Below are 27,345 nucleotides of genomic sequence, written 5' to 3'. Positions count from 1 at the left end.
CTTCCAGAATACAGGGATTTATCAGAAAACGCCTGTTGGCCAGGCCTGCAGCTCTCCGTGGGGAGGAGTGCCCGAGGGACGGAGGGAGAATCTTGTCCCAGACAGCCCAGTGACTTGCTGGTGCTCAAATTCCCCTTGAGCCAGAGGACATTGGCACTGTTGGATGAGATTCATCCCCATCTCCCTGCCCCTCTGCTGCTTGCAAGGGCTCTCTGGAGCCAATCACCTCGGCAGGGACCCTGCTATCTTCACAAGCTCCGTGCCCTCCCTGTGGGGAGGATTTGCTGTTTTTGGTGCTCATAATGCTGCTCTCACCCCGTTGCAGAGCTTCGACGAGCCCCGCTGCGACCTGCGGGAGAACCTGCTGCGCTACGGCTGCAGGGAGGCCAGCATCGTCTACATGAGGGGCGAGATGCGGACGGAGCAGGTGGGTGCTGGGCGGCACTGCTGCCTCGGCTCCTCCCGAGGGGCCCCACCATCCCCAGCCTCTTTCCTATATAATCTCCTGCAGGAAAAATGCAAGATCCAGACCATTTTTTTTATGTAGGGTCTACTCAAAATCAGCTCCCTCCCACCTGTCCCGGCCCTTTGACTTCCCCTCCTGGCCTTCCCCTAATTGCACCCTCCTGGGAGCTGGTGTCCGTCCCCTCACACCGCTCTCCCCTCGCAGAACATCAGCATCAACACGCGCCTGCAGAGGACCCAGGTGGCCCCCCAGGGCATGTTCATGCGGTTGCGGGCTGGGGAGGAGATGAGCTTCAACATGGACGTCTTCCAGCCCCTGGAGAGCCCCGTGGATCTCTACATCCTCATGGACTTCTCCTACTCTATGTCCGATGACCTGGACAACCTTAAAAGCATGGGCCACAACCTAGGTGAGATGAGAGCTGGGTGAAGCAGGGAGACGGGTCTTGTGCCCGTGAAGGGGGGCAGCTCGCTCCTGCCTGCAGCCCCAAATCCTTTGTCGGCAAAGGACTGAGAGGTGCCTGTATTAATTAGATTATAATTGTGCCTGCCCCGTGCAGCTTGGTGGGGGGATGTCCCTCCTGGCCCTGCAGGGACCTTCCTGTGTCCTCCCAGTGTGGGACTGCTGTCCTGCAGGGCTGTCCTGTGCGGTCCTTTGGCATCCTGACCCTGCCGGTGGGGTTTGTGCTGTTGCAGAAGCCTCAGTCTTGGCAAGGAGCTCCCAAATGTGACATAGCTTACTACCCAAAAAAGACGAGCCCTAAGCCTAAAGAGCTTTAAAGCTGACAGTCTGGTAGTTTTAGCTAAGACACAACCAGCCAGGAAGATGCTAGGAAAGGACACCCTGGAGCAGCAGCCTGGTGGGTGTCTCCTTATTCACATCCCTTCTTTCCTCCCTCCCAGCTGACTTCCTGCAAGCCCTGACCTCCAACTACACCATCGGCTTCGGCAAGTTTGTGGACAAAGTCTCGTCCCCGCAGACAGACATGAGGCCTGAGAAGTGAGTGGGGCTGAGGGGTCCCTGGGGGCAGCGAGGGGAGGGCAGGAGCCCCCTTGTGCTTCTCTGTGGCTTTCTCCATCTGTAGTGCCAGAGCCTCTGTCCATCTTTCTCCTGCTCTGCCATGACAGGTTGCGTGGCTTTCCTTTGCCTCCACCTCCCCCTCTTCTGCTTGGTGTCTGCCCAAATGCTCTCCCACCCTTCCCCTCCTTGTGGCCATGCAGCTGGGGGGCAGCGAGCAGCTCCATGAGGTCCCCAAAGCGAGGAGAGGTTGAGACTTTCACTGCTCCAGCCACTGGGCAAGCAGCGCTTTGCTGGAGCATCCCTTTGCTCTCCTGCTCTCTCCTAGGCTTCGCGAGCCCTGGAACAACGCCGACTCCCCCTTCTCCTTCAAAAACGTCATCCGCCTGACCAGCAACATCAACTACTTCAGCCAGGAGCTCAGGAAGGAGCGCATCTCTGGCAACCTGGATGCCCCCGAGGGTGGCTTTGATGCCATCCTGCAGACAGCTGTGTGCAAGGTGAGGGGCTGGGGGCATGGGGAACGAATGGGGCGGGGGTCTGGTCTTAATGAGCCCATCTGGGTAATGAGGGAAAGAGATGCAGCATGGGGACATCCCATGCATTGGGGTGCTGCTGGGGGAGGCAGAGAACTGCTGGCTGGCATTGCTGGGGCCACGTAGCTGGTTGTGTTTGCTGCCAGGTGGAGGTGATGCCTTGTCCCTGGGGTTTTCCAAATCCTGACCTGCCAACGTGCGGTGGTTTGGGCTTGGAGATAATGGTCTCTTCTCCCCATCCCTGGCTGTAGGACAAGATCGGCTGGAGGAAGGACAGCACGCACCTGCTCGTGTTCTCCACCGAGTCTGCCTTTCACTACGAAGCTGACGGCACCAATGTCCTGGCAGGGATCCTGGCAAGGAACGATGAGAAGTGTCACCTGGACTCCAGGGGCACCTACGTGTATGACACCAAGCAGGACTATCCGTCGGTGCCCACCCTGGTGCGCCTGCTGGGCCAGCACAACATCATCCCCATCTTTGCTGTCACCAACCACTCCTACAGCTACTACGAGGTGAGGAGACCCCAGAGGTGGGGGAGCTGTGGGGGCTCACCCGTCCTCCAGGACCATCGCTCCTCTGCCTGCAGCTCAGCTGTCAGGAGAAAATGTTCTCTCATCTCTGGTCCCCACGTGCTGAACCGATGCCCTGGCAATTCAGGAGTGTGCTGTGGCACTTGGGGTCTGCTCTGGGGTGTGGGAGGTCCCAGGGTGTCTTGCTTGGGGTGCAGGAGCCTGAGCTTCTGGAGCTCTCCTCATTTTGGTGGCTGCTTCATGTAAAGCAGTGCGGGGAGAGCTGGGGAGCAGTTGAGGTTGTGAGGGACCTTTGGAGGTCTCTGCTCCACTGAACAAAAGCTCAAAGCCGAGCCCATGGCAGCGTTAGATGAGGTTTCCCAAGACCTTGGTGCAGCTGAGCTGAGAACATCCCTGAGGACCTGACATAGTTGATGCAAGGACTTTCTCCCAGGCAGTTCCCTCCCTGTTTCCTACTAAAAAATGTTTTCTTTCTTACTAAAATCATGTCTGTATATCCCAGCAGCCCCAGATAGCACTGCCCTGGTCTCAGGCTGGGCTGAGCACCAGACCCTGGGAGCTGTAGGGGTTGCTGCTCCCAGGCAGCTCCCGGCCACCCAGGAAGGGCAGCAGCTGGACCTGCCGTGGCGGTGCTGTGCCCCACTGAGCTCCTTTCTCCCTGCAGAAGCTGCACAAATATTTCCCCATCTCTGAGATCGGGGTGCTCCAAGAAGACTCATCCAACATCGTGGAGCTGCTTCGCACAGCCTTCGAGGTAACGGTGCCCTCCGGGGCTTCGCTCTTGCTCCCAGGGCAGGATGTGGCCCCTCCGGGGCAGGCCATGGGGTGGCCACAGTGGGGCTGCAGAAAATCAGGGCTGTAATCACCTCCTGCCCCCGCAGCGCATCCGCTCCAAGATGGACATCCGGGCTGACTACGTCCCCAAGGCCTTGAAGACAGAGTTCAGCTCCTCCATGTACCAAAAGACAGAATCCGGCTCCTTCAACATCACCCGAGGGGAAGTGGTAGGTGCACGGGACGGGAGGCACGAGCGGGGTGCCGGCGGCGGGGTCGCTCCACGGGGCTCACCCAACTGCCCCTTCCCTGCAGGGCAAGTTCAAGGTGCGCGTGAAGGCGCTCGAGTACGTCGGTGGGCAGCATGTCTGCAGCCTCCCCGAGAAAGACCGGCAGGGAGTTATCCACGTGAAGCCCACGTCCCTGAGCGACAGCCTTGAAGTCAGAGCCTCGGTGGTCTGCGATGTGTGCCCTTGTGAACAGGTACGGGTTGTGTTTGCCGATGTGCCCCCCTCCTGGGAACGCGCCGGTCAACGCGTGCGGGTCCCGGTCAGCCCTTGCAGCTCGGTGCCAGCAGCTCCTGGTTTTCGGAGCTGGAGGTTTTGAGTTCTGGGCTGGGAGACCCCAGGATGCAGCTTTGAACACCCAAGAGACTGCTATGGGGTGCTGGGCACCCATCCTGCCCGTGCTGAGCAGGCCGGTCTGTGCTACCTGGCTGGAAGTGCTGGCTCACAGGTGGAAGGAGGTGGCTGTCCCCAGCTGCCCCCAGAGCTCAGCCCAAGGACATTTTCACCACAGCCCACACTGAGCTGTGCTTGTTGTCCTGCAAAGCTCGGTCTCGTGGGCAAAGCCTTTTCCCTGGCTCTGCCTTTGTGATTCCTGAAATGCCCCCTGGGGGAACTGAGCCCACCCAGCAGCACCTTCTCGCTCTCTCTTTGCAGCATGCAGTCTTCTCCTCACCCAAGTGCAACTTCCATGGGGACTTCATCTGTGGACAGTGCATCTGCCACAAAGGCTGGTAAGGAATTTGCTAAGCCTTGTGCCCCTCTGGGGGTTCTGGCCATGTCTGGCAACCCACCGGGGTGCACACTTGTGCCCTGTGGGCCCTGCCTGGGGACAGCCCCCGTGCCCTGCTCCTGCCTCTCTCAGCGCCATCTCCTCTCCATCAGGCAAGGGGACACGTGCCACTGCTCCGCGGAATTGTCCTCCAACAAAACAGACTGCATCCGCCCTGGGGACGACAAGGTGTGCTCGGGCCGGGGCGAGTGTCTCTGCGGGAAGTGCCAGTGCAACCTCGAGGGCCAGGCGCAGCGCTTCGACGGGGACTTCTGCCAGTACGACGTCCTGCAGTGCCCGCGCACCTCCGGCTTCCTCTGCAACGGTGAGTGCCACCCCGCTGCCCCTTTCTCCGGTGCCTGCAGGTCTGAGTGTCTCCAGCCGCTGGCACAGAGGGGTGAATAACGAACGGGCTGTGGGCTGCGGGGACAGGGGAGATTGGGGCATTCCTGAGCTCAGGATGCACCCCAAGATGTTGGGAAAGCCCAGGGAGGGTGCCTGGGAGTGGCGCAGCGCGGTGACGTCCCCTCTTGCAGATCGCGGTCGCTGCTCCAAGGGTGCCTGCGTGTGTGAGAGCGGCTGGGAGGGCCCGGGCTGCGAGTGTCCCACGAGCAACGACACCTGCATCGACAGCCGGGGGGTACGTCCTGGCCAGGCCACGCCAAGCCATAGCAAATGTCCCCGTGCTGGGGACACGGGGAGCCGGCAGCAGCTCGCTGGCACCCGGTGCTGCTGCCTGTGGCTGCTCTCAGCCACCGACTGTCCCCTCTGCTTCCCAGGGCATCTGCAACAACCAGGGGAGGTGCGAGTGTGGCCGGTGCATCTGTGACAAGGCGTCTGTGTACATCAGCTCCACCTGCGAGATCAGCTACTCCCTGGTGAGCCTCAGCCTGGGGACCCTCGGGGCTCTCACTTCTCCTTCCCATCGAGAGCCTGTAGGGAAGGAGAGCAAAGCGAAGGTGGAGGCATATCTCGGTCGGGAGCAAAGTCCTGAGCAGGGCACGGGCTCACCTGTGCTGAAATGGCTGGGATGGGTTTGTGGTGGGACCACCCTGCAGCCGTGGGCTTGCTGTGCCCCCAGAGGCGTTACAGCCCCTGGGTGCCACACGTGTGCCTTGTGTGCCTGCGCGCAGGTGAAGGGCATGCACCCAGGGGCAGGGCAGAGTCTGAGTCTCAGCTCCTGGCTTGTTCTGATCTGCCCCAAGGCCATAAAAACTCATTTCATGGCTGGGTGCCTCAGTTTTCCTACTGACAACACATGCTAATGCCACGTGGAGTGGAGAAAGCTGGCTCGGTTGTGTTCTGGGAAGGCCACCTAAAGCCCTTGGAGAAGATCTGATTGCTGCCCTGATGTAGGCTGTTGGTGTAAGAGGTTTTGGAGAGATGGTGAGGGCTCAGCACTTCCATCCAGCCCAAACACCTCCAGCCTCTGGGCCAGGACTGCGTGGCTCAGGATGCCTCTGAGGCAGGTGGCTGGAGAGACCTCCCCAGCCTGCCTCCGGGCACGATGCTTGCCCCGTGGCCGGTCTCCTGACGGTGCCTTGTGCCTCTGCCCAGGGCTTCCAGGCCATCTGCGAGAGCATCCGGGACTGCGTTCAGTGCCAGGCCTGGGGAACGGGCAACAGGAGAGGGAACTGCAGCATGTGCCACCTCCAGGTCCAGATGGTGGAGGAGCTGAAGAAAGGTAGCAGGACGCAGACACGCGTGGTGTGCCTGCCCCGTGCACATATGCCCTGGTGTCTCCTCGTGCTTAGCATCGGGCTTCCCAGTCCTGGTCACTCCGCAGCCTGGTGATCGTGTCCCCAATCTGTTCACAGAGGAGGCCAGCGAGCACTGCTCCTTCCAGGACGAGGAGGACGACTGCACCTACCACTACACCCTGAAGGGAGACCCCAGCATCCTCCCCAACGCCACCGTCCAGGTGCAGAAGAAGAAAGGTGAGCAGGCACGGGAGGTGGAGATTAGCATCCTCAAAGAGCAGCAGTTCTGGTGATGAGCACCCAGCACAGGCAGGGAGAGATGCAAAGTGTTGGATGGCCCCTTGGGTGTGAGCCAAGAGGTGGCAGAGCTCTCCCTGGGCAGCATTTCTCCTTGTGAGTGCCGGGAGAGAAGCTTCTGGGCTGCTCCATCCCTCCGAGAGCCGTGGCCGTGCTCTCCCCATTCCCTCCCCTGGCTGCTGCCCTGCAGTCACAGCCAGTGCTGCTGTCACTTGCAGAGTGCCCTCCGGGAAGCTTCCTCTGGCTCATCCCGCTGCTCATTTTCCTGATCCTTCTCCTGGGGCTGCTGCTGCTGCTCTGCTGGAGGTTCTGCGCCTGCTGCAAGGTGAGCGACAAATTTCCCAAACACATCCTGCCTCCACCAGGGCTGCGTCCTGAAGACGTCCAGCACCTCTGCTGTTGCTGGCATGAATTGCGGTGTGATTTCCCCCACTAAAAGGATATCTGGCTAAAATCACCTTCCAGAGCCCCATTCATCCACTGCCCACCCATCCTTGCTCCAGCCCTGCTGCTGTGAGCCCTCCCAGCTGGAGACTTGGGATTTTTACACCCTTGGCTGCAGAGTGACTGTGTGTTTGGTCATGTCTTTTCTAGGCTTGCCTGGCCCTGCTTCCCTGCTGTGCACGAGGTACCAGCCCTTTGAATGGGGGAGGGGGGGAGAGGGGTTTGTGGGGTTACTGCCCTCCTGGGAGGGACATAAGTAGGGTTCTCCTCCTGGGGTGGTAAATCAGGGCCATCTCCTAGCAGAGCCGAGCTGCTGCCCGTCCTCCCTGCCCCACAGCAGCTGGCGTGGCAGTCTGACTCTGCCCCTGCTCTGCAGGTCGCACGGTTGGCTTCAAGGAGGACCACTACATGCTGCGCCAGAGCCTCATGTCCACCGACCACCTGGACACCCCCATGGTCCGCAGCGGGTCCCTCAAGGGCCGGGACACCGTCCGCTGGAAGATCAACAACAACGTCCACAAGCAGGGCTTCGCCTCCCACGCCGCCACCGCCAACCCCAAAGATCTCAGTAAGTGTCTCACCCGAGGAACGGGACCCCGAGGAGGTGCTGTGGTGCCATAAAGGGCATGAAGCCATGGGATCCGGACACCATATCCCCGCATATATCACGCACATCCCCACACATCCAGCTTTTGCTGGGTTATTTCTCTGACCTGGAGGGAAGAAAGCTGACCGGGGCATTTCTCCTTGCAGTTCCCTACGGGCTGTCTCTGAGGCTGACCCGGCTTTTCACGCAGAACCTCACGAAGCCGGAGAGCCGGGAGTGCGAGCAGCTGCGCAAGGAAGTGGAGGAGAACGTAAGGGCCTGAGCACCTGGGGGGGGCTTGGGGTGGGATGGGGCACAGCCACGGCGGTGGTGGCCGCGGCACCTTCCCTGGACACTCAGTCCCTGAAATGAAGAAGAGATTTTTCCTGATTTTTTCCTCTTTCCGAAAGAAAGCACAAACACTAAGAATTATCAGAGTATCACGTTGATGAGGTTTGCTCCTGAAGCTCCTGTTTAGCTTCAGTTTGCAGCCTCTGGCTATGTCCTGGGACAAACCCCGTGTCCCTCTTGCTCCCTGCAGCTGAACGACATTTACAAGCACATCCCGGGCTGCCACAAGCTCCAGCAGACCAAGTTCAGGTGGGTCACTGGGGGGGAGAACGCCTGTCTCGGGGTCAGGGTTGCCCCAGGGCGCTGCTGATGAGGAAGAGGATGGGAAAGGGTGTGAAATCTGTGAGCTGGGAGGGAGCAGGGTCTGCGAGCCCTTCCCAACGTGAGCCCAGTGAGGAGCTTCACCTGCCGGGGGCCACGGGCTCTGCAGGAAGGCTTGGCACCGCTCCCCATGGCTGGAGCCTGCAGGGTATCTGCCACGGCTCAGACATGTGCAGGGCTGTGATTCACCCAGAGCTTTGTCTCCCCAGAAGCGTTACTCACTCTGATTTATTTTTTATTTTATTTTATTTCCCCTCAGGGTACAGCCCAATTCTGGGAAAAGGTAAGTGGAGCTCTCTTCGCTGCTTCTCCCTCTTCGTGTGCAGGAGTGTGGGTGGTGGAGCGCCCTGCAAACCCGCTAACCCCTCCAGCTGCTGTGTGCGATGAGCAAACCTGGCCTCAGCTCTTCCCCTGCTTTCTCTTCCCCCCCGGCCGCAGGCAGGACCACACCATCGTGGACACTGTGCTCACCGCCCCTCGCTCGGCCAAGACGGACATCATCAAAGTCACCGAGAAGCACGTTTCCCACGAGGCTTTCAACGACCTGAAGGTTTCACCGGGTTATTACACTGTGACCTCGGATCAAGGTAGGGAGCGGAGCCCAGCGCTGCGTTCTGGCCGGGCAGAGGGGGCATTTCCCACCTCTCACCGTCGCCGCTTCCCCCAGATGCTCACGGGATGGTGGAGTTCCAAGAAGCCGTGGAGCTGGTGGATGTCCGCGTCCCGCTCTTCATCAGGGAGGATGATGATGATGAGAAGCAGCTGCAGGTGGAGGCCATTGATGTCCCCACCGGCATCGCAGAGATTGGACGCAGGCTGGTCAACATCACCATCATCAAAGAACAAGGTGAAGGGCAGCAGCCATGGCACGAGGCATGACCAAGGGCATTTGTGTTGGTGTGCCCCATGTCCAGATGGACTCATGTGGTTCCTAAGGAAGGTGCTGAGTTCCCCAGCATCACAAGCCAGAGACTTGCCTGGTGACTGCTATCTGAAGGCACCTGGGTCTAAACTAGAGCATCTTTTAAAGCATCCAGGGGAGGGTCATCATCCCTGGTGGCAGAGACCAAAATGTTTGACCATCACAGGTTTAAGTGCTATCAGTTGCGTGGCAGATCCAAGGCTGGCCACGTGCCTTTGCTGCTGCAGTTCTAAGGTTGTTGGAGTGATGTAGTGGAAGCCCTCTTATGCTGTGCTTGGGGCAGGTGAATGCCCCCAGTGATTTGCCTCTGCTTTCTGTGTGGTTGTTTTGAGCAGGGAGCAAGAGGACTGGTAAAGTCTCCAGTCCATGCAGTGGTATTTCAAATGCAGTTCATACCTATGGGTGGTAGGAACTCTCTTCCTGGGTGCTTGTAATGTGATTTTTCATGTATTTACACATTTGTTCTGTCCTGCCCTTCCAGCCAGCAGCCTCATCACCTTCTTGCAGCCAGCCTACTCCCACAGCCGCTTTGACAAGGTGGCCAAGATCCCTGTCTTGCGGGAGATCATAGACAACGGGAAGTCCCAAGTCACCTACAGGACCCGAGATCTCACTGCCAAGGATGGCAGGGTAAGGACAATGCTCCTGTCCTTGGCAGGCAGGAACGAGCAGACACCAAGGAAGGAACCAACCCCAGGGCTGCAGGAAAACTGAACTGGGTTCAAAGGGGACGTGGCCAGGAGAAGGTGGACCCAAGGCTTGTGTTTAGCACGCGGACAGACACATTCTCCTCTATTCCTGATTTCTGCCCTTGTTCCCTGTGCCTCAGGGACCTGAGAGGCTGCCTGCACCTGAGCCAGAGGGTGCTGGCTGCCCCCTGAGCTGTGGGTACTGGGAGGCCAGTTGGAGGCTCACTGGGAGACGAGGGGAAGCTCGCTGGGAACCGTCTCACAGGTGCTGCGTGCTCTGACCACACACCTCTCCCTCCTCCTCCAGGACTACGTCTTTGCAGAAGGCGACCTGATCTTCCAGCCCGGCGAGACCCGGAAAGAGGTCCAGGTCTCCTTGCTAGAGCTCACCGAAATAGACACCCTCCTGCACAACTGCCAGCTCAAGCAGTTCGCCATCGACCTCCTCCATCCCAAGTACGGCGCCAAGATCGGCCGCTACCCCCAGACCACGGTGACCATCGCTGACCCAGGTAGGGGCTGGCAGATGGCAGCAGGAGGTGGGGGACCCCAGCAGGACCAGCCCACCCGGGTCCTGCAGAGCTCCAAACCCTGCTCTTCACCCTAAGGGCAGGGATGAGGAGGTGCCTCCAGCTCCCACTGGTAGATTTGGGTCTCCCTCTAGAGGCTTGAGCGGGTATAGGCACTGGGTGGGAAGAAGATGAGTATCTACACTGTAAAAGGAAATAGAGGGCATTCTTTTTTCCTTTTCCTTGGGGATTTGAAGAAAAAGCTGTTAAAATAAAGGAGAGGCTCCCTTTCTGGGAGCTGTGCTTGGTGGTTCCTGTGACTGTGGCCATACAGAGCTGTAAGAGCTGTCAGAAAATGGGTCAATAATGGAGAGAGATTTATCATGGTAAAGGCTAGGAATACTGGGGATAAAAAAGTCCCTTGTCACTGGAGTAACCAGAGCAGCTTCCCGGGACAGGCAAGGCCTTGGTGGCTTTCTAGGAGAAACAAAGGGGGGACTTTTTGCGTAGACCTGTGTGGTTCCAGGAGTTGGACTCGATGATCCTTGTGGGTCCCTTCTAACTCGGGATATTCTGTGATTCTGTGACTTGAGAAGGCTCTGCACATCTCCTGCTCCTCTCATGGCCACACAGGGCAAGCAAACAAGATGTGGAAGCATTACTAAATATATTCAGACAGAACTAAGGGTTTTCAGCTGCAAGAAGCCAAGTTCTTCCTACCTGGGCAGACTGTGAGAAGAGAAAGAGGTGCAGGACTCGGGCGGGTCAGAGCCAGACCCTTGTGCCAGCTAGCTGTGTGGTTTGGGGGATGTCATCACTGGGTGCCTCAGTTTCCCTTCCCTGTGATGGGGATCTACCCTTCAGAAATGCTTTAAGAGGTTCACTCGATAATGACCAGGCAGTGCTAGGAAGAGGCACGTTTCCTTCTTCTCCATCCCCGCGGGGCACAGGCACTGATGTGCTCTCGTTTCCTCATGTCTGCAGAGGTGGTGGATGGCGTCCCCCCGCTGACTGGCATGGGCCAGGTCACCCAGTCCCCCAAAGGCCGCCTGGGTGCACCGCTGAATCCCAATGCCCAGGCTCTCAGCTCCAGGAAAATCCGTTTCAGCTGGTTTCCTCCACCAGGAAAACCCCTGGGGTACAAGGTAAGGGGGGAGAGTGGATCGGGGAGGATGTGGGTCCCATCCTGCAGCTGCTGCATGTACATGGTCACTCGTGCTGAAGGGATGGGGAGAAGAGACCCAAAGGAGGGAGCTAGCTCTCCCCTTCTGGCCTCCCTCCATCCTTGGAATTGCTGGGTGGATGTGGGGGTTGCAGGAAAGTTTTCTGGTGGGTTCATCTCCTTTTCTATCACTTACCACTGGGCAGAGCTGCAGGGAAGGTGCTGGAGGACACCTGCCTGTGCTGTATGGGGTGTAGGTGAGATAGGAAGGGCTGAAGATACCATAAGCGTCCTGGCCCCCCATTTTGGAGGGGTGGCACCACACCGTGGCTTTCCCAGAACAGCTCTAAGAAGAGATGAGGAACTCCTTTCCTGTTACGGCAAGGATCTGAAGGAATCATGGCTTTCTCTTGCTTTGTCAGGTGAAATACTGGATCCAGGGGGACCCCGAGTCAGAAGCTCGCCTCATCGATGTCAAATCACCATCGGCAGAACTGAGTAACCTCTACCCCTTCTGTGACTACGAGATGCAAGTCTGCGCCTACAACGCCGTGGGTGAAGGGGTCTACTCCGACATCGTCCACTGCCGCACGCTGGAGGACGGTGAGCGCTCTGTACCTCATTTTCCCCACATGGGAGCAAGCTGGCATCCTTGTGCCTGTAATTCAGGGAGCTCTGAGCACCTGAACGCTCCCAGCTGGAGTAACCTGGGCACCTCGTCCTTGCCTTTCCAGTGCCCAGCGAGCCCGGCCGCTTGGCTTTCAACGTTGTCTCTTCCACCGTGACGCAGCTGAGCTGGGCTGAGCCCGCAGAAACCAACGGGGAGATCACGGCGTATGAAGTCAGCTATGGACTCGTTAACGAGGACAACAGTAAGAGCTCATTTGCTGGCTGGGGCAGCTCTACCAGCTGGAGAGCACTTTCCACATCTGGGCTGGTCCCAAGTTGCGGCAGAATCAAAATGGATCCAAAAGCATTTCTTGTAATAGTGGGATCTGGAGGGGTCATTTCCAGAAGGAGGGAGTTCAGGAAATCATCACTCAGGACTTAACCCTTCAAAGCCACGAGCACCCTCAGTTCCTATTCACTTCAGTAGTGTTTTTGTGTTGTTTTTCACCTTAAAAAATTAGTTCATAGGTCTAGAGGGACTATGGTGCCAGAAAGATGCTATCTGGTGACAGTAGCTGATATGCCAGCAATAGACTTCTGCTGCGGGTTGACTTCAGCATTTGGTTTGGGGATTTCTCCAAAATTATGTCATGCCTGTCACTAGCAACCCAGATAGCCTCAGCACCTTGTCCCAGAGCCAAGCTATGTCCTGACACCAAACCACAAGCCTGTTGGCCAAGGAAGGGCTGTGGAGGGTTTCTCTGTGTCTCATGGGGGAAATGTGCACCTGTACTTTCAGTACCCATTGGCCCAGTGAAGAAGGTGCTGGTGGAAGACCCAAAGAAACGCATGGTGCTGATAGAAAACCTGCGGGAGTCCCAGCCCTACCGCTACATGGTGAAGGCCAGAAATGGTGCTGGCTGGGGGCCTGAGAGAGAAGCCACCATCAACCTTGCTACGCAGCCCAGGCGTCCGTTGTCCAGTGAGTTTATTGCCCTGCCTGGGTGGGGAGCAGGGGAGGCAGGAGCAGTGCCGGGGGGTTTTCTCCATCACCCCTCTGCTTCTTCACACCCTGCCCTCTCCACCGTGCTGATCACCCTGGTGAAGGCTGAAGGCCAGCCTGAGCATGGTGGAGCTAGTGTGGTTTTGAGCTGCAGGTCTAATGGCATTTTCCACCTCCCCTCCAGTCCCCATCATCCCCGATGTCCCCATCATCGATGCTGAAGGAGGTGAGGACTACGACAGCTACCTGATGTACAGCACAGATGTGCTTCGTTCTCCAGTTGGCAGCAAGCATCCCAGTGTCTCTGACGATTCAGGTATGTTGCTCCAGGTTTTGCAAAGGTCATTTTCAACGTTCATTTTTCCTTAACAGTTTTCAGCAATGAGTTTCGTTGCTCCTTTCCTCCTCACAGCAACAGGGAGATGTGAGTCATGGAGCTGGTGGAGACCAGCACTTCCAAAGCATAGTGCTTGGGAACACTTGACTGGTCTTAGTCTAAATGAGACCCGTGTCTCCTTGTCTTAGCCATGAGGCAAAGGCAAATCTTGGTGTGGGGTGGTAGAGGAGTTTTTCATAGCCCTCTGGGCTCATCTTCCCTTCATTTTGGTGTCTGAATTTACCAAGAGTTACTGTCAGAAAAGAGGAGCTGGCGAGGCACAGAGCTCTGAGTCCCTTGGGTGCTCGGGGTCTTGGCCAAGCCAACAGAAGGGATCTTGCCAAGTGGTGGGGAGGTACTGGCCAGTGAATTGGATCCCAGTGGATCCCTGTGGCCTCTGAGCTCTTCCTCCATCACTTCACTCTGAGTGGGGCTGACTCCCCTGTCTGCTGTACTGGGACAACAAGGGGAAGACTGGCCATAAGTGAAATGCTGAGGTTGTCATTGGGATCTGGAGGGTCTTTCCTGGGGGGTTCTCCAGAGCCTGGGATCCAGAAGCAAGTCCCTGGTCCCTGCAGAAAACAGAAATAACAGGAACACCAAAGGTCTTACCATCCCATGTGCACATCGTGGAACAAGGAAGCCTCTCCCAAGCAGAGGACCAGTGTAGCAGGCTCTTCGTGACAGGGACAGCCATACGGTGGGACTTGGACTCTCACCTTCTGTCGTGACGGACGCAGGGCTGGAAAACAGTCCTGGGGCTGGGACACCCCATGCATGTCACATTCCCTCCGTCTACCACTCACCTGATGGTTGCACCTCCTGGCCTCGTCAGCCAACGGGCCTTGTTCCCCCCGGTGGCTTCCCCTTCCCCTCCCTGGCAAGCAGTACGAAGGCGGTGGGGAGCCCGCCCTGTCCCCCGCAGATCATGCCAACACCAGTGCTTGCCTTGTCCCAAAAGGCTCCAGGTGGAAATATGTGCAGCTGCTGGGAGAAGACTTGGATCTTCGCCGCATCACCTGGAGGCTCCCACCCGAAACCATTCCCCGCCTCTCTGGCAGCAGCCACCTCTCCTCGGACACCGAGGGTCTCCTCCGCGAGGAGGACAGCGACGTGGCTACTGGCAGCCTGATGAGGAGTGGGACCCCCCGGCCCCAAGCAGGTGAAGGACGGCTTCGTATGGCCCTGAGTGTCCTGTCTCGTCCTGCTCTGAGCCACGGGGCCTGCGGCTGGGCCCCCCCCAGCACGTGCCCCCTTCCTCCCCTTGTGTGCCCGTCCTCCTGTTGGCGTGATGTTCACGTGCTGTAGAGTCTGCTTCAAAGCCTTGTCCTGGTGTGTCTGCTCACGAGTGTCAAGGTAACCCCCATCTCGGCATGGACTTGGGAGCCTGCTAGCAAGTTGCTTCTACAACAGGCCGGACCTTCAAGGCATGAGCCAAACTCAAATGATGCCTGCTAAGTACCACCTCCAGGGGCAGCTCCTCACCTTAACTGAGTGCCCTGAGCTACCAGGGCAGATCTGCTGGACCGTTAAACAGAAATCACTCTCTCGTGGTAGCTGATCTCTCCCGGCCTGCTGAGAGGGGATGAGGATTTGTCAAGGACCTGAACAACGAAGCAGTTTGCTTTTCAGATCCAGCTGAGATGGGATCCAGAGTGAGATTTGGAGAAACCGCCTGCATAAAGGGCTGTTTTTCTTCTTCTGCCTTCTTTTTTTTTTTTTTTATAACCTGAAATTATAAACTTGTTTGCGTCAAAGGAGAGAGAGAACCACAAGGCAGTGCCCCAGTGAGGCCGAGGTCTGGAGTTACCTTGGGCACCATGGGTGTCTCTGGTGCTGGGTGTAGGCAGTCTCTGTTTCCCCGTTTGTTTCCCCATTATTGCGTTGGGTGACCGTGGCTTGTTCTAGATGGAGCGCTCCAGAACCACCTCCCAGAGCGGCTAAAGCCAGGACAAAGCCGAGGCAGGGTGCATGTGGTGCCTCCTGCTTCCTCCCCAGGGAAACTGGAGCAGAAGCCCAGCCCTCTATCCACCTTCCTCACGGTGTGCCCTCTTCCACAGAGCACCTGCTGAACGGCCGGGTGGACTTCTCCGGCAGCAGCGGCACGCTGACCAGGGCAACAAACACCAGCTACCACCAGATGAGCTCACACGTGCAGCAGGAGCACAGGGTGATGGGCAGCTCCTCACTGACCAGAGACTACTCCACGATGATGATGGGGCACGGTGAGTGCGGACGTGGCGGGGCCGGTTCTTCTCTTCCACCTTCATAACCACCTTTGGGTTCATGCCCTGCAGATCCTTTTGGGGTGAGGACTGTGCTCACTGCCAAAGGGGACCACGAACCAGAGATCTGGAAGGTTGTGTCCTTAGCACTGATGTGCAAATGCTTTGGTAAGGCTGCTCTGCTTCCAGACCACTCTGGACAGGGTGCCCATCCCTGATGTGCAGAGCACCTGGGAAACTGCAAAGCACCCCAGAAAAAGCACGTGTCTTTACCTCTTACTCTGTCCAGCAGCATGGTTTTCTTTCAGCTCCATGCATGTACACCAGGCTGGCGCTGTCAGGTTGTAAAAGACCTTAAAATCTGAGCCTTAAAAAAATATATCTCTGTGCAGGAGCCAACACCTGGGCTGAACCCGCTCTGAAGTCTTCAACGGTGTTTTTCTCTTTCTCTCTTTCTCTTACACTGCTCTGTAGATTACCCAGGGAGACCCCTCCCTCCCATCCGTGAAGATGCTGGGAGGACAATCCCGCTGCCCCGGGATGTGGGTTTCAGGAGCAGGGCAAAGGTGAAGGGTTACTACCCCAGCACCGGCTTTCGGGACTCTATAATCATGACTGATGGGTCCGCAGGGATTTGCAAGTACATAGGTACAGCTTTGTCCAGTGTCTCCTTCCAGCCACTCATCCCATAACCAGCCAGGCCACTGGCCATCTGTGAGCTGTTGCCATCTGCTGCCCTCAAACCCTCTCTCCATGGCTTTCTGTGTGCCACACCAACACCCAGGCTGTGCCTCCATCACACCACCTTTCTATTTGCAGGTCACTTCAGCTGTGTTTCAAGCCACGTGGGCTGATTAACACTCACCGCCGCTGCCACCATGCTCTAACGAGCTGACCACCTCATTGTCCCCTCCTCTTCATTCCTAACAAGCTTATTGTCCCCATTCTTACCCCACAGGCCTTTGGAGGACTCCTGGGGAGAACGTGTGCTCCGTAAGAGATGTCCCTCTGCAAACTCTTTGGCCAATAGTCCATGAGGTCCTGCCAAGGAACTTCGATTGTGTGCTGCACTCAGAAAGCAGGGGCAGAAAGCAGCTTCACGTGCCCATCCCTGAGCTTCACCTCCCTGGGAGGCTTCTGTGCTTGCCATAAGCCTTGTGTCCCACTGGGCTGAGCTCCGGGGAGCCAGGAGCACCCCGCTCTGGTCCCAGCTGCCCCTGTCCCCTTGAACAATCCCTGGGCTGCTTTAGCTGTAGGTTAGGGCCACTCTGAACTGAGCCACTCTTGCTCTGAAGATGCCCGTGAAGGGTTTGGCAGACTGGACTGCTTCGGGGTGAGCCAAGAGGGTCGCACGCAGCACATGGACCCCTTTTCTGGTTGCTCCGCCACAGGGCCATGAAGCTTATCTTGCCTTGTCCCACCCAAGGGTGGCACCCCAAGGTCATAGGACATCCCTGTAGGTGTGCAGAGCCATCCAGTCCCCCTGTTGATGGGGCCAGCTTGCAGAGAGGACATCTCACCACGTTCTCACCACGTTCTCCCCGGACCATCAGGACCATCCCACGCTTGCGCGTGCTGCTCCCTCCTCTCCCCCAGCCCAACTAACCCCTTGCCCCCAAATCCCTGCCGTGACGGTCCCGTTCTGCCTCAGATTCCAGGCTGCCGCTGGGCGTCCCCGACACCCCGACCCGTTTGGTCTTCTCCGCCTTGGGGCCCACCTCCCTGAAGGTGAGCTGGCAGGAGCCGCACTGCGAGAAGGAGGTGCAGGGCTACAGCGTGCAGTACCAGCTGCTCAACGGAGGTGAGCGGGCAGGCAGATGGGTCACCGGGCAGTGCTGGGAGCTTCTGGTGGTGGAGACTTGCCCAGGTCTTCTGGGCAGCCTGCTCTCTTGGGTTTCCTCGAGCAGAAGGGTTGGACTAGATGACCTCCAGAGGTCCCTCCCAACCACCACCATTCTGTGATTTAGGGACTGGTCCCAACTTTGCTCTTTCCATAGCCCTGAGGAAATGTCTCAGCCGCACTTTTTGTTCCCTGCTTATGTCAGGGGGACAATTCCCTAGCATTGCTTGTGGAGTCACTCCTCCTCCAAAAAACCCTGTGCTCCTTCTCCATCTCTGTCTTAGCTGAAGGTTTTTTCATCATGTTGGATTTGGAGGAAGGATTGGAACAAAAATTTATTGTTTTTACGTGAAACTTGGGGCAGTTAGTGAAAATGTAGTTCTCTTTGCTCAAAAATCCCTGACTTTTCAAGAAGCTATTGTTTGTCCTAAGCCTTTTTTGGAGCAACATCTGGTCCTGTGCTACCAGCTGGTGGGGGCAAGGTGTGATGGAGGTGGCTGGGGAGCAGGGGGGGACCCTGGATGAATTTTTCTGGCTCAGTTTTCCAGGCAGTTCATTTGAGGTAGGGTTTAGGACAAAGCCAGGGCTCTGCCTTTGTGCCTGCTACACAGTGCTGATGTCCCCCTTCCCCGCGTGTCCCAGGAGAGGTGCACCGCCTCACCATCCCCAACCCCGGCCAGAACTCGGTGGTGGTGGAGGACCTGCTGCCCAACCACTCCTACATCTTCAAGGTGAAGGCGCAGAGTGAGGAGGGCTGGGGCCCCGAGAGGGAAGGAGTCATCACTATCGAGTCCCAGGTGGACCCGCAGAGCCCGCTCAGCCCTGTTCCAGGTGAGGCAGACGTGGACCTGGGGAGGGGTGGCGCTGATGGCTCTGCTTCTGTCCACACTGCTGGTGGTTTTCTCTCCTTTTACCCCATCCTGAGCTCTCCTTTCCTTTTTTTCATTAAGAAATGGGACATTTTCCCCATGTGCTCACCTTCCCTTAGCTGTTGGGGTAGCTGAGGCCTCCCAGCTCGTTACACAAACACTGTGTGCAGCCCCCAGCCGGGATCCTCCCCACCACCTTCTGACCCCTCGCTTGTGCCCCCGCAGGTTCGCCCTTCACGCTGAGCACACCCAGCGCTCCCGGACCGCTGGTCTTCACTGCCCTCAGCCCCGATTCCCTGCAGCTCAGCTGGGAGAGGCCCCGCAAGCCCAACGGGGCCATCCTGGGCTACATGGTCACCTGCGAGATGCTGCACGGAGGAGGTAAGGTAGAAGGCTGTGGAAAACCAATTCCTTGTGCAGAAAACAAGATAACCTCCAGCAGAAACTTGCTGCTTTTTTTTGCTGGGACCAGCAACAGAGTTGTGCGCTCACATCAGTGCAAAGTGGGGACGTGAGACTGGTTCCAGGCCTGGGAGCAGCTGGACCCCGATGCTTTGAGTCGTTGCATGGTCTGGTGTAACAAAAGTGGGGAGACGAAGGACGTGACATCAGCCCAAATCCAGCGGAGGTTATTTGTTCAGGATCAGCACTGTACTGAAGTAGGGCTGTCTTAGCTGCCCTATTTCTCAGGGTGCGATCATACAACTTGTGGGTGGCACAGAGCTTAGGGAAAGCCAAGACGCCAGCCAGAAGTGGGAGGTGTTTGCGTGGACGGTCACTCCTGTCTGTCTGTCTGTCTTCACTCCAGTCTGTCTGTGTTTTTAGGGGAGCCCAGGAATATCTACGTGGAAGGAGACAATCCAGAAACAACCCTGACCGTGCCCCACCTGAGCGAGAACATCCCGTACAAGTTCAAAGTGCAAGCCAAGACCACCCAAGGCTTCGGGCCGGAGAGAGAAGGCATCATCACCATCGAATCTCAGGATGGAGGTATGGTACCGCATCTTCCTGGGAATGCAAAGGCAAGAGGCCTCTCAGAGCAGGAAATATGACTCCTGGAGCCCTTCCCAGCTCTGGTTGTGATTCCGTTTTCTGTCTCTTTAATGACAGCAATGTTGTACCTTGTGAGCACTGTCCCTGTCCTGCAAAATGCACTGAATGTGGGACAATTATGAAAACCTGACGATGTTTTAATTTATTACAAATCTGATTTATCTGATTCTACACATAGGCACAGGTCCTCAGTCCTCCCAATTCCTCCTAAACCCGGCCCTAATGACAACAAGACAAACCTCCTGAACTGACCGTTGGTGCTCGTTGTGCAGGGTCACAAGCTTGGAAGCTCCTTGTTGTTTCCTGGCTGATCTCTCCCCTTTTCCTTCTCTCCAGGCACTTTCTCACAGTTTGGAGGACAGCAGTACATGAGAGAAGTGTACAACTTTCCTACTGAATACACCACCAAAACCAGCATCAGCCACTCCTCCCTGGACCCCCACTTTTCAGGTAAGGGCTTGCTGTCTGCTCTGAAACCGCTGGAGAGCAAAGGTCAGCTCTGCTTTAACCTCAGATGTCCCGGGCAGTGCAGGGGGGTCCACCAGGCAGGATGGATGGAGAGGACCAGGCCCTTTTCTACACCACGTCCTGCTCTGCCCTGCAGGCAGTTGCAGCCATTTCCCTGCGTGCTGCCTGGTCACAGAGGGAAATGTGAGTTTTTAGAGCCCCACAGGAGCTATCTGGTGATGAAATCACAGTTCTTCCTGCAAGGCTAGGTCTCTTCAGAAAAGTATGGTGACCATTTTAATTACATCAGTCCAGCTGTCCCACGTTGTCCCCCTTGAGTTCAAGGACTCATGGGCTCATACTGTAAGAAGAAGAGTTCGGGAGCTGGTAGAAAATCCATCTTATTGACTGGCGTAGCAGAGTACTGAATTAATTGATTTGGAGAGGTGGTATTTGAGGAGAAACCTCTGCCAAAAAGCACGAGGTAGCACAAATCCCACTCCCCGTGACCCCATGCTCAGTGCAGCGCCCTGACCGCCAAGCCTCTCGTTGCAGACGGCATGCTGATGACGACCCAGCGGGTGGAGAGCGCCAGCAGCACCCTCACCAAGCAGGTCACCAAAGAGTTCGTCAGCAGGACCGTGATGTCCAGCGGGACCCTCACCAAGCAGATGGAGAGGCAGTTCTACGAGGCCTGAGCCAGGGCAGGCTGCCTGCCAGCGGGACGCCGCCGTTGGGGCTAGCAGGGCTTCATGGCACGGTTCGGGAGTGCTTCATCCAGACTCTGCCGTGGTGCCTGGGCAGCTCCTCCCATGGGCAGAGACTTTCCAGGGCACTTCAGGCTCTGGAGCTCTCCTTTAGAGCCCAGCGCACTCCAAGCTCTGGCATGGTTGGGTCATCAGGCGGGTGCTCGCCATCCCCTGTCCTGCCTTGCGGAGCCCCAGTCCTGCAGGATCTACAAGGATGCCTTCCACGAGCAATCACCGGTCACTCCAACACCGTTTTTGATGCCCACCCATCCGAGCACTCCTGCAGAAGTGCAGGTGCCTCGACGGCCCCAGCCTCCCCAGGTAAATGGAAGGCAATGATTTATTCCCGGGTCCTCGGTTTTGAGAGGAGCCCAGCCGATGGCATCCTGAAACAGCCTGATTTACAGAGGGTCACCGTTCCCACCTTTGCTCCAGGCTCTCTGGAAAATGGCTGTCTGCTGGAGGTGGTGATTTCGTTCTGGGTTATTTTAAGAGCTGCATGGTAGCGGGTCAGGGTAACCTCTGCTTTCCTACTGCGCCTGTCCTTCGCTGCTAACCTTTGGTACCACGATAGCAAAGTATAGCCTTTCATCTGTATAGCACTACTCGTGTTGGCCTCTGATGCATTTTTTGTTTTGCATATGTTATTGTACAGTTTTCGTAGTATATATATAAATATATTATAAATTTTATTATTTTATAAAAAAAAAATGGAGGCGGATGAGATCTATGCTGTGTCTGAGGACAAACTGGGACCGTGGCTGCTGAGAAGCATCACATAACTGGAAGAAATTAGTTCAGGGCTCCATCCAACAGCCACTAAACCCCATGGAAAGCCTGGTTTGGGGCAGTTGATGTCTGCCAGCCCTGCAGCCCTCAGCAGCAGGCTGCCAGCAGCTGTGTGCGCACCGCATCCACCTGCTGGAGCTGCAGCACATGCCTGTGGAAGGACTGAGAGCTGCTGGGGAGCAGGGCAAGAGGAACGGCTCTGTTACGGTGCCCAGAGCTGGGAACAGTGCTCAGGACATCCCACAAGGCTGACGTGGACAGAGACTGTGGACAGAAACTGTTGGATCACCTTTAAAAGCCCTTTTGCCCAATAGCACCGTCCCAAAAGAGACCTGTGAGCACTCGGTAAACACAAGGGAGGAACGGGACTGGGAAGAGCAGCGTTTCTTCAGGCTGAGCTTGTCTCCTGAGCCTTTCTCCTTGGCTTTAGCCGTCCTTGGACAGAGCTGGGTGCGGGGCTGAGCCAGGACCTTGCTGGGCCTCGTTTCCCGGCTCTGGGCAGGATGCCCAGCATCTCGCCGCCCTCTGCCAGCGCAGAACAATTGGGCTCCGTGTCTGGATGAAAGTCACGTTTCCCTGGCTTCTTTCAGCAGCACAGGCACAGGCGAGGAGCTGCTGGAAAAAAAGACCCTGCCCGAAGCAGCAGCTGCCACCTTCCTGGCTTGGTGCTTTCAACCAAAGCAGCAGCTGGCTCTTCTCCCTGGCAGCATCGCCTGCTTGATTTGATCTGATGCTGCACCTTGGCTTTTTTGGTTTGGCTTATTCTATTTTTCGGAATCAGAGAAAGATTTTCCAGCTCTGACAGTGCAGAGAGCTCCTTCTCCTCGCCAGCCTGCTCATGTGGAGGGGATGGGTTTACATGTTTGAGCACAGCTGCACAGGGATGAGTGATGTCCATGGGGGTCTCCAGGAGTGCAGCTGGGGCTGGGGCAGTTTTGAACTTGAAGCAGGGCATCCTTCACCAAACCTGTGGCTTTCCCAAGCAAGCAGGGATGGCTTCCAGCTCCTCTCTCACCCCTGCAGCTGGGCTTTCCTCTCCCAGCCCAGCAGGAACCATTTCCAGCTGCTGCCTCTCCTGCCCACGAGCTCCATGACCCTTTCCCTGTGCTTTGTGATTCAAGGTAAAAGACTGAATGCAGCCTCAAATAGAAGCCCCCTTTCCAAACATTTCAACCAAAGGCTAAGAGAAGCACACAGCTCCCCAGCTGCCGCTCTCCCCGGCAGCACGTGCTCCCTGTGTGCATGAGGTTATGTCCCCAACAGCGTCACTTTTTAATTCTCATCTGGTCATTCGGGCTGTCGGTGTTCCAGGTCAACCCGACAGCAGGTCTTCGATCAGATGGCTCCCTATTGCACTCAATAAATATTTTCTCTAGTCTGCCTCTTTCTTTTTCTTTTCAAAAGCATCGTTCCCCCTAAGCCCTCCACCCACACCAGCAGATGCTGGATGCGCTCCCGGGGCCTTCTGCCAAGCGCTCGGTGCCCGCAGCCCCCCAGGCACTACTGGCACGGGGGGGTTACACCAGTGTGAACAGGAGATCCACCAGTCCCCGCTGGGGAGAGCTCCCCAGAGTCCTTGGTGGCTCAGCTCGGTCCAGGCAGGTGCAGAATGACCGTGCAAATGTTTTACTTTTATTAAGCAAACGATGCAGGCACACAGCTTGGCTCCCTGGTGGAGCGAGGAGAGTGGCCGCCATTCCTCTCCCAGCAGGGACACGATCCCAGCACGGACGAGGTGCTCGCTTCTTCTACAGGGGCAGCACCTTTGCCCCATCCGAGGGTTTGGAGATGTAGAAGGTCGCCGTGCCGCTGTACTTCTCCTAAGGGACGAGAGGAGCAGTAAGTGCTCGCTGCGCACTGAGCTGCTGGTTTCAGAGAGCATTGGTGACAGCACTAGGATCTTCCCTGGGCTGCAGCTACCAGCGTTGAGCTCAGCATTGTTTATGGATTATTTTTCCCTAGATAGATTTAGCTGCCCCAAAGCTCACCCGGCACCTTTTTGCTCCTTTTCTTGATGTAGTAAAGCCTTTCTACTGTGCTCTGCAGCCAGCACAGTGCAAACTGCCTGGAAGAGCTTAGCAGCATCGGCAGACACGGGGATATCCCTGTGCATGAGGGCTGGGCTACCCTGACCCTAACTGCCTTTTAGGATCACAGCTTCAACATCATCACAGGCCCATGCCTTGGTGTGTTTTGGGGATCTTTAAGTCAATCTCTGGGCACTTTTCTGCTGTGTACCTGGATGTGTTGCTGGGCCCTCTCTGCAGCCTCGGCCACCAGCAGCGTCACCGTGCAGCCGCCGAAGCCTCCTCCTGTCATCCGGCTGCCATAAACCCCATCGACCTCCAGAGCCGCCGCTACCAGCTCATCCAGCTCTGGGCAGCTCACGTCGTAGTCGTCCCTGGAGAGAGGAGACCCGGGGTCGGCCCCACGCTGCACCACCACCACAGCAAGAAGGGCTGAAACACGTCTCAGTGCGCCCACAGCTATAGCAGCAACGCGGGGTGCCTGCAGACCCCAGCCCAGTGCTTTTCCTATAAAGGCACGCGTTTATAGCAGCGAGGTGCTCTGGCTGTGAGGCAGGGAACCCTGTAAGGTACATGACCAATTGGCCAGGGGATGTGCAGAGGTCTCTGGGGCTTCTTCTTAAGCTGCTACAGGCTGAGCTGGGAGAGATGCTGGGCAGGACACAGCCCCGGCTGCCCCTGGATGCTGCACTCACAGCTGAGCGACCCCCAAGACCAACACCAGCACCCCAGCCCCAGCCTGCCCCAACACATCCTCACCGCAGGGAGTTGTGGCTCTCCACCATCAGCCTCCCGAACGTGCCGTAGTCCCTGTCCTGCAGCGCTCGCGCCGCCTGGACCGTGCGCTCGATCTCGCCAATGACGTGCCTGGCACGCCGGTACACCTCCTCGCCCAGCCGGCCCCTGGCCACTGCGGGGACACGCGCACCCCTAAAGCAAAGCCCCGCCAGCTGGGGAAGGGGGAACACGGCCGCATCTTGCGACCACGTTTCCCTGCCCCATCACGCTGCCCCACGGAGCAGCCGGAGCCGAGGGAGGCCCCGAGCCCACCTTCCAGCTCGGCCATGGTGGCATCCCGCAGGCTGGCCTTGCCGAGCGCCGCCGCCGCCTCCTGGCACTGCCGCCGGCGCGTGGGGTACTCGCTGCCCGTCAGCGTGTGCCGCACGTTGGAGTTGGTGATGAGGACGGCCAAGCTGGCATCGGTCAGCGGGACGGGGACGGTCTCCAGGGACCTGCAGCGAGAGAACAGCATGGGCGGCGTGCCCGTCCCCGCTGATTTCTCTGGTGAGGCCACGTGGCACGCAGCCTGTGCCTCGCAGGGGCAAAGTCCGCGTGGTTTAGGATTTCGCTTGAGCAATTATCTGCTTCCCAATTATTAGGCCCAAATCAGACCCTCATGACTTTGTAGGAAAGCCAGCCCAGGCACGAGGGAAAGGATGCATGAGGAGGAATTAAGGCACCTTGGACTAGCCCCAGCCCCGTGGTGAGATTTTGGGTTGGGGGTTTAGTGCCACCCTGCAGCTCTGTTTCATGGCCATAGGATCAGCTCGTCCCCAGCCCCAGCTCGCAGGCACGTGCCCAAGGAGATGCTGACCTGCAGTCGATGAGCAGCGCGTGGCCCTCCTTGCCCATCACGGATATGAACTGGTCCATGATCCCACAGGGCATGCCAGCAAACGTGTGCTCCGCTTTCTGGCATGCCAGCGCCTTGGCCACCAAATCACCATCGTCTGCCAGACAGGAGAGGGGCAGGGGTTAGCAGCGCCGGGATGGTCGCCCCCTGCCCTGGAGCAGGGTGAGCAAAAGCAGCAGTAACGGTTTGCTTTTGTTGGGGTTCACTAAAGAGCAGCCATCGTGATTTGCACCCTACAAAGTATCTCATGCGGAGCTGCCCCATCGTTGCTGTGCAGCCCCTAGTTTGCCCTCTGGAGGATTTTCTGTTTGTGGGACATGGGGAAATGGAGCCCTGGGTGACACTGAGTGCTGCACACAGCTGTGGGATGGGGTTTGTTAAAGCATCATCTGCCAGCATTTGCGGCTGCATCACTGCAAATCACCTGCGGCAGCCTGGGGTCCTCAGATCCAGCTGGCTCTGATAATTTGCTGTTTATATCTCAGCCGGCTGCAGCTGTGGCTATTCAATGGAACAGCAGCATCTCCTCGAGGGCTGCAGGATGTCTCTGAGGGCAGGCCTGACTCTTGCAAGGGAACAGAAGCACTGGAGACGAGGACCAGCAAGGACCGTACCAGGGCAGAGCTGCTGCAGGAAGGTGTAAGTAGCCACCTCCAGAGAGGCAGAACTGGAGAGGCCACCGCCGAGGGGGACATCGCTGGCTATCACAGCGTTGAAGCCAGGCACGGGACCACCTGCGGGAACAGAAGGGAGGAGAGGGGCTGTGAGCCCCCCTGTAGGGCTGGGGGCTGCCCTGCCCCACAGCTCCCGGGGGGATTCATCTCCTAGCAGAGAGGAGCCCTTGTTTGATATTCCATTTTTTAATGCGTGATGACCCACAGAATGGGTCTGAGCTTCCCTGTGCCCCGGTGCTGTGATCCTTGTAGCTGCAAGCACCTTTACTGGAGTCTGGTCCCAACAGCAGCTGCTCCAAAGGGGCTTTTGGCACCCGCTGGCCTTGAGCACGTGGGGAGCGAGGAGGGCTCCGGCCTTACCCCGGTAGTGCTGGATCACGCCCTTGACGTAGTTGGCCCAGCGTGGCTGCCCGGGGCTCAGGGGGCTGCTTTCGCAGGGAGCCGGGAACTGCACCCTGTGGGGCTCGTCCGCTGGCTCCGAGGTGGTGAGGATGGAGATGGTCCCGTCCTGCGTGGGGGAGCCCGCCAGCACCGTCCCCAGCTGCAGGGCCTGGTCGGGGGGGGGGACACGGGCTGAGCACCAGCCCCCTGGAGACATCGCCCTTGGTGGCAGGGGACAGCGGGGGGCTGCTGCCCCCCACACCGATGTCACCCAACAAGCATTACCCTCAACTCTGCCCACGCGCCAGCGCCCAACATCTTGGCTGGTCTTAGAGGGATCCCCCCAAAAAAATCCCGGCACCCAAACGCTGCGCCCAGCCTGGGGGCAGCCGGGGGGGCACCGCGGGGCCCAGCTCAGCAGCAAAACCTCTTCCTGCAAGACTTTCGGGGAAGTTTCTTGCCCGGTCCGTGGCCTCCCAGCAACTCCCAGCTCTGGGGTTTGCCTTGGGGCGGGGCTCGGCCTCCTTGCACGCCCCAAGGAAGCCGGGCGGCCCCTGCCCGCCTCCAGCCCCCCCCCCCCGCCCAAATCCCTCCCGGGGGACCCCGCAGGGCTCGGGGGAGCTGCGGGAGGGGCAGCTCGGAGGCCGGGCGCCCTTACCATGGGCAGCACGAAGCCGCCGTTGTAGTCGGTGTGCTCGCCCAGCAGGTTCACCCGCCCGGGGGCCCAGGCCGCCCCGGCAGCCGCGGCCCCCCCGAAGGCCGCCCCGTACGCCCTGCAGGCGGCCGCCAGCAGCGGGGGTGCCCCGGGCCCCGCCATGGCCGCACGGCTCGGCCTGGCTCGGCTCGGCACGGCCCCGCTCCGCCCCGTCGGGGGCCGGGCTCGAACCCGCGGCGCTGCGGGCGGGGATGGGGGGGGCCGGGGGGGGAGCAGGGGCGGGCAGGGGCCGAGCTATGGGGGGGGGCAGGCGCTGGGTGTGTGTGCGGATAGGCCGTGGCTGCCGATAGCTGCGCCAATCTCTGCGGTTCTTAAAAATAGATATTCCTATATCCATGTATACCTCCTTATATCCCTGTATATGTCCGTGTATACACCCCTATATCCTTGTATATATCCCTATATTCGTGTATATATCCGTTTATACATCCTATATCCTTGTATATCCTTATATTTGTGTATACATCCCTATATCTATCTCTTCAGCCTTGTATATATCCTTACATATCCCTATATCCTTGTATGTATCCCTATATTCGTGTATACATCCCTATATCTATCTCTTCAGCCTTGTATATATCCTTACATATCC

General features: G+C 57.8%; 2 protein-coding genes across 6 annotated transcripts in view; one reads left to right on the top strand and one right to left on the bottom strand.

Moving 5' to 3' along the window:
• Positions 1–22,703, top strand: part of ITGB4 (integrin subunit beta 4) — a 34,689-nt gene extending 11,986 nt beyond the window's left edge. For 3 of the 5 annotated variants that reach the window (XM_048064174.2, XM_048064173.2, XM_048064177.2), the window contains 38 exons: positions 326–427; positions 671–875; positions 1,369–1,465; positions 1,812–1,983; positions 2,271–2,534; positions 3,217–3,306; positions 3,434–3,556; positions 3,642–3,809; positions 4,268–4,344; positions 4,496–4,707; positions 4,919–5,022; positions 5,162–5,260; positions 5,940–6,066; positions 6,200–6,319; positions 6,598–6,704; positions 6,974–7,007; positions 7,200–7,391; positions 7,577–7,680; positions 7,951–8,009; positions 8,341–8,364; positions 8,520–8,668; positions 8,749–8,928; positions 9,485–9,633; positions 10,000–10,204; positions 11,186–11,346; positions 11,786–11,966; positions 12,098–12,235; positions 12,772–12,954; positions 13,160–13,291; positions 14,313–14,513; positions 15,412–15,576; positions 16,051–16,224; positions 17,228–17,377; positions 18,059–18,247; positions 18,511–18,666; positions 19,111–19,275; positions 19,675–19,788; positions 20,341–22,703. In XM_048064174.2, coding sequence (XP_047920131.2) covers positions 326–427; positions 671–875; positions 1,369–1,465; positions 1,812–1,983; positions 2,271–2,534; positions 3,217–3,306; positions 3,434–3,556; positions 3,642–3,809; positions 4,268–4,344; positions 4,496–4,707; positions 4,919–5,022; positions 5,162–5,260; positions 5,940–6,066; positions 6,200–6,319; positions 6,598–6,704; positions 6,974–7,007; positions 7,200–7,391; positions 7,577–7,680; positions 7,951–8,009; positions 8,341–8,364; positions 8,520–8,668; positions 8,749–8,928; positions 9,485–9,633; positions 10,000–10,204; positions 11,186–11,346; positions 11,786–11,966; positions 12,098–12,235; positions 12,772–12,954; positions 13,160–13,291; positions 14,313–14,513; positions 15,412–15,576; positions 16,051–16,224; positions 17,228–17,377; positions 18,059–18,247; positions 18,511–18,666; positions 19,111–19,275; positions 19,675–19,788; positions 20,341–20,483 — 5,415 coding nt within the window. In that variant the 3' untranslated portion in view covers positions 20,484–22,703. The remainder of the gene's footprint in view (positions 1–325; positions 428–670; positions 876–1,368; positions 1,466–1,811; positions 1,984–2,270; positions 2,535–3,216; positions 3,307–3,433; positions 3,557–3,641; positions 3,810–4,267; positions 4,345–4,495; positions 4,708–4,918; positions 5,023–5,161; positions 5,261–5,939; positions 6,067–6,199; positions 6,320–6,597; positions 6,705–6,973; positions 7,008–7,199; positions 7,392–7,576; positions 7,681–7,950; positions 8,010–8,340; positions 8,365–8,519; positions 8,669–8,748; positions 8,929–9,484; positions 9,634–9,999; positions 10,205–11,185; positions 11,347–11,785; positions 11,967–12,097; positions 12,236–12,771; positions 12,955–13,159; positions 13,292–14,312; positions 14,514–15,411; positions 15,577–16,050; positions 16,225–17,227; positions 17,378–18,058; positions 18,248–18,510; positions 18,667–19,110; positions 19,276–19,674; positions 19,789–20,340) is intronic. The other 2 variants (XM_048064175.2, XM_048064176.2) reach the window with 2 other exon arrangements.
• A 230-nt stretch (positions 22,704–22,933) lies between these two features.
• Positions 22,934–26,918, bottom strand: GALK1 (galactokinase 1). Its single transcript, XM_066979927.1, has 8 exons — positions 26,697–26,918; positions 26,018–26,207; positions 25,598–25,717; positions 24,945–25,080; positions 24,401–24,582; positions 24,110–24,260; positions 23,562–23,724; positions 22,934–23,143 (listed from the first exon to the last, which is right to left on the bottom strand). The coding sequence occupies exons 1-8, from the start codon at positions 26,853–26,855 to the stop codon at positions 23,072–23,074; spliced, it is 1,173 nt and encodes a 390-aa protein (XP_066836028.1). The 5' UTR covers positions 26,856–26,918; the 3' UTR covers positions 22,934–23,071.
• Between the last annotated feature and the right edge of the window lie 427 nt (positions 26,919–27,345).

Source organism: Anser cygnoides, chromosome 19 (genome assembly GCF_040182565.1).
Source record: "Anser cygnoides isolate HZ-2024a breed goose chromosome 19, Taihu_goose_T2T_genome, whole genome shotgun sequence".
Taxonomy (NCBI): Eukaryota; Metazoa; Chordata; class Aves; order Anseriformes; family Anatidae; genus Anser; species Anser cygnoides.
Note: the sequence above shows the minus strand (reverse complement) of the source record. Positions and strands in the feature narration are given on the sequence as shown.

Bases quoted from the DNA above. Each gene is read 5' to 3' on its own strand.
- GALK1 (XM_066979927.1), bottom strand. From the start codon at position 26,855: ATGGCGGGGCCCGGGGCACCCCCGCTGCTGGCGGCCGCCTGCAGGGCG. The intron at 24,261-24,400 runs GTGGGCTCGGGG...GTGTCCCCGCAG, and splicing joins CACCATGGCCGAGCTGGAAG to TGGCCAGGGGCCGGCTGGGC. The intron at 23,725-24,109 runs GTGAGGATGTGT...TCCTCTCTCCAG, and splicing joins GAGAGCCACAACTCCCTGCG to GGACGACTACGACGTGAGCT.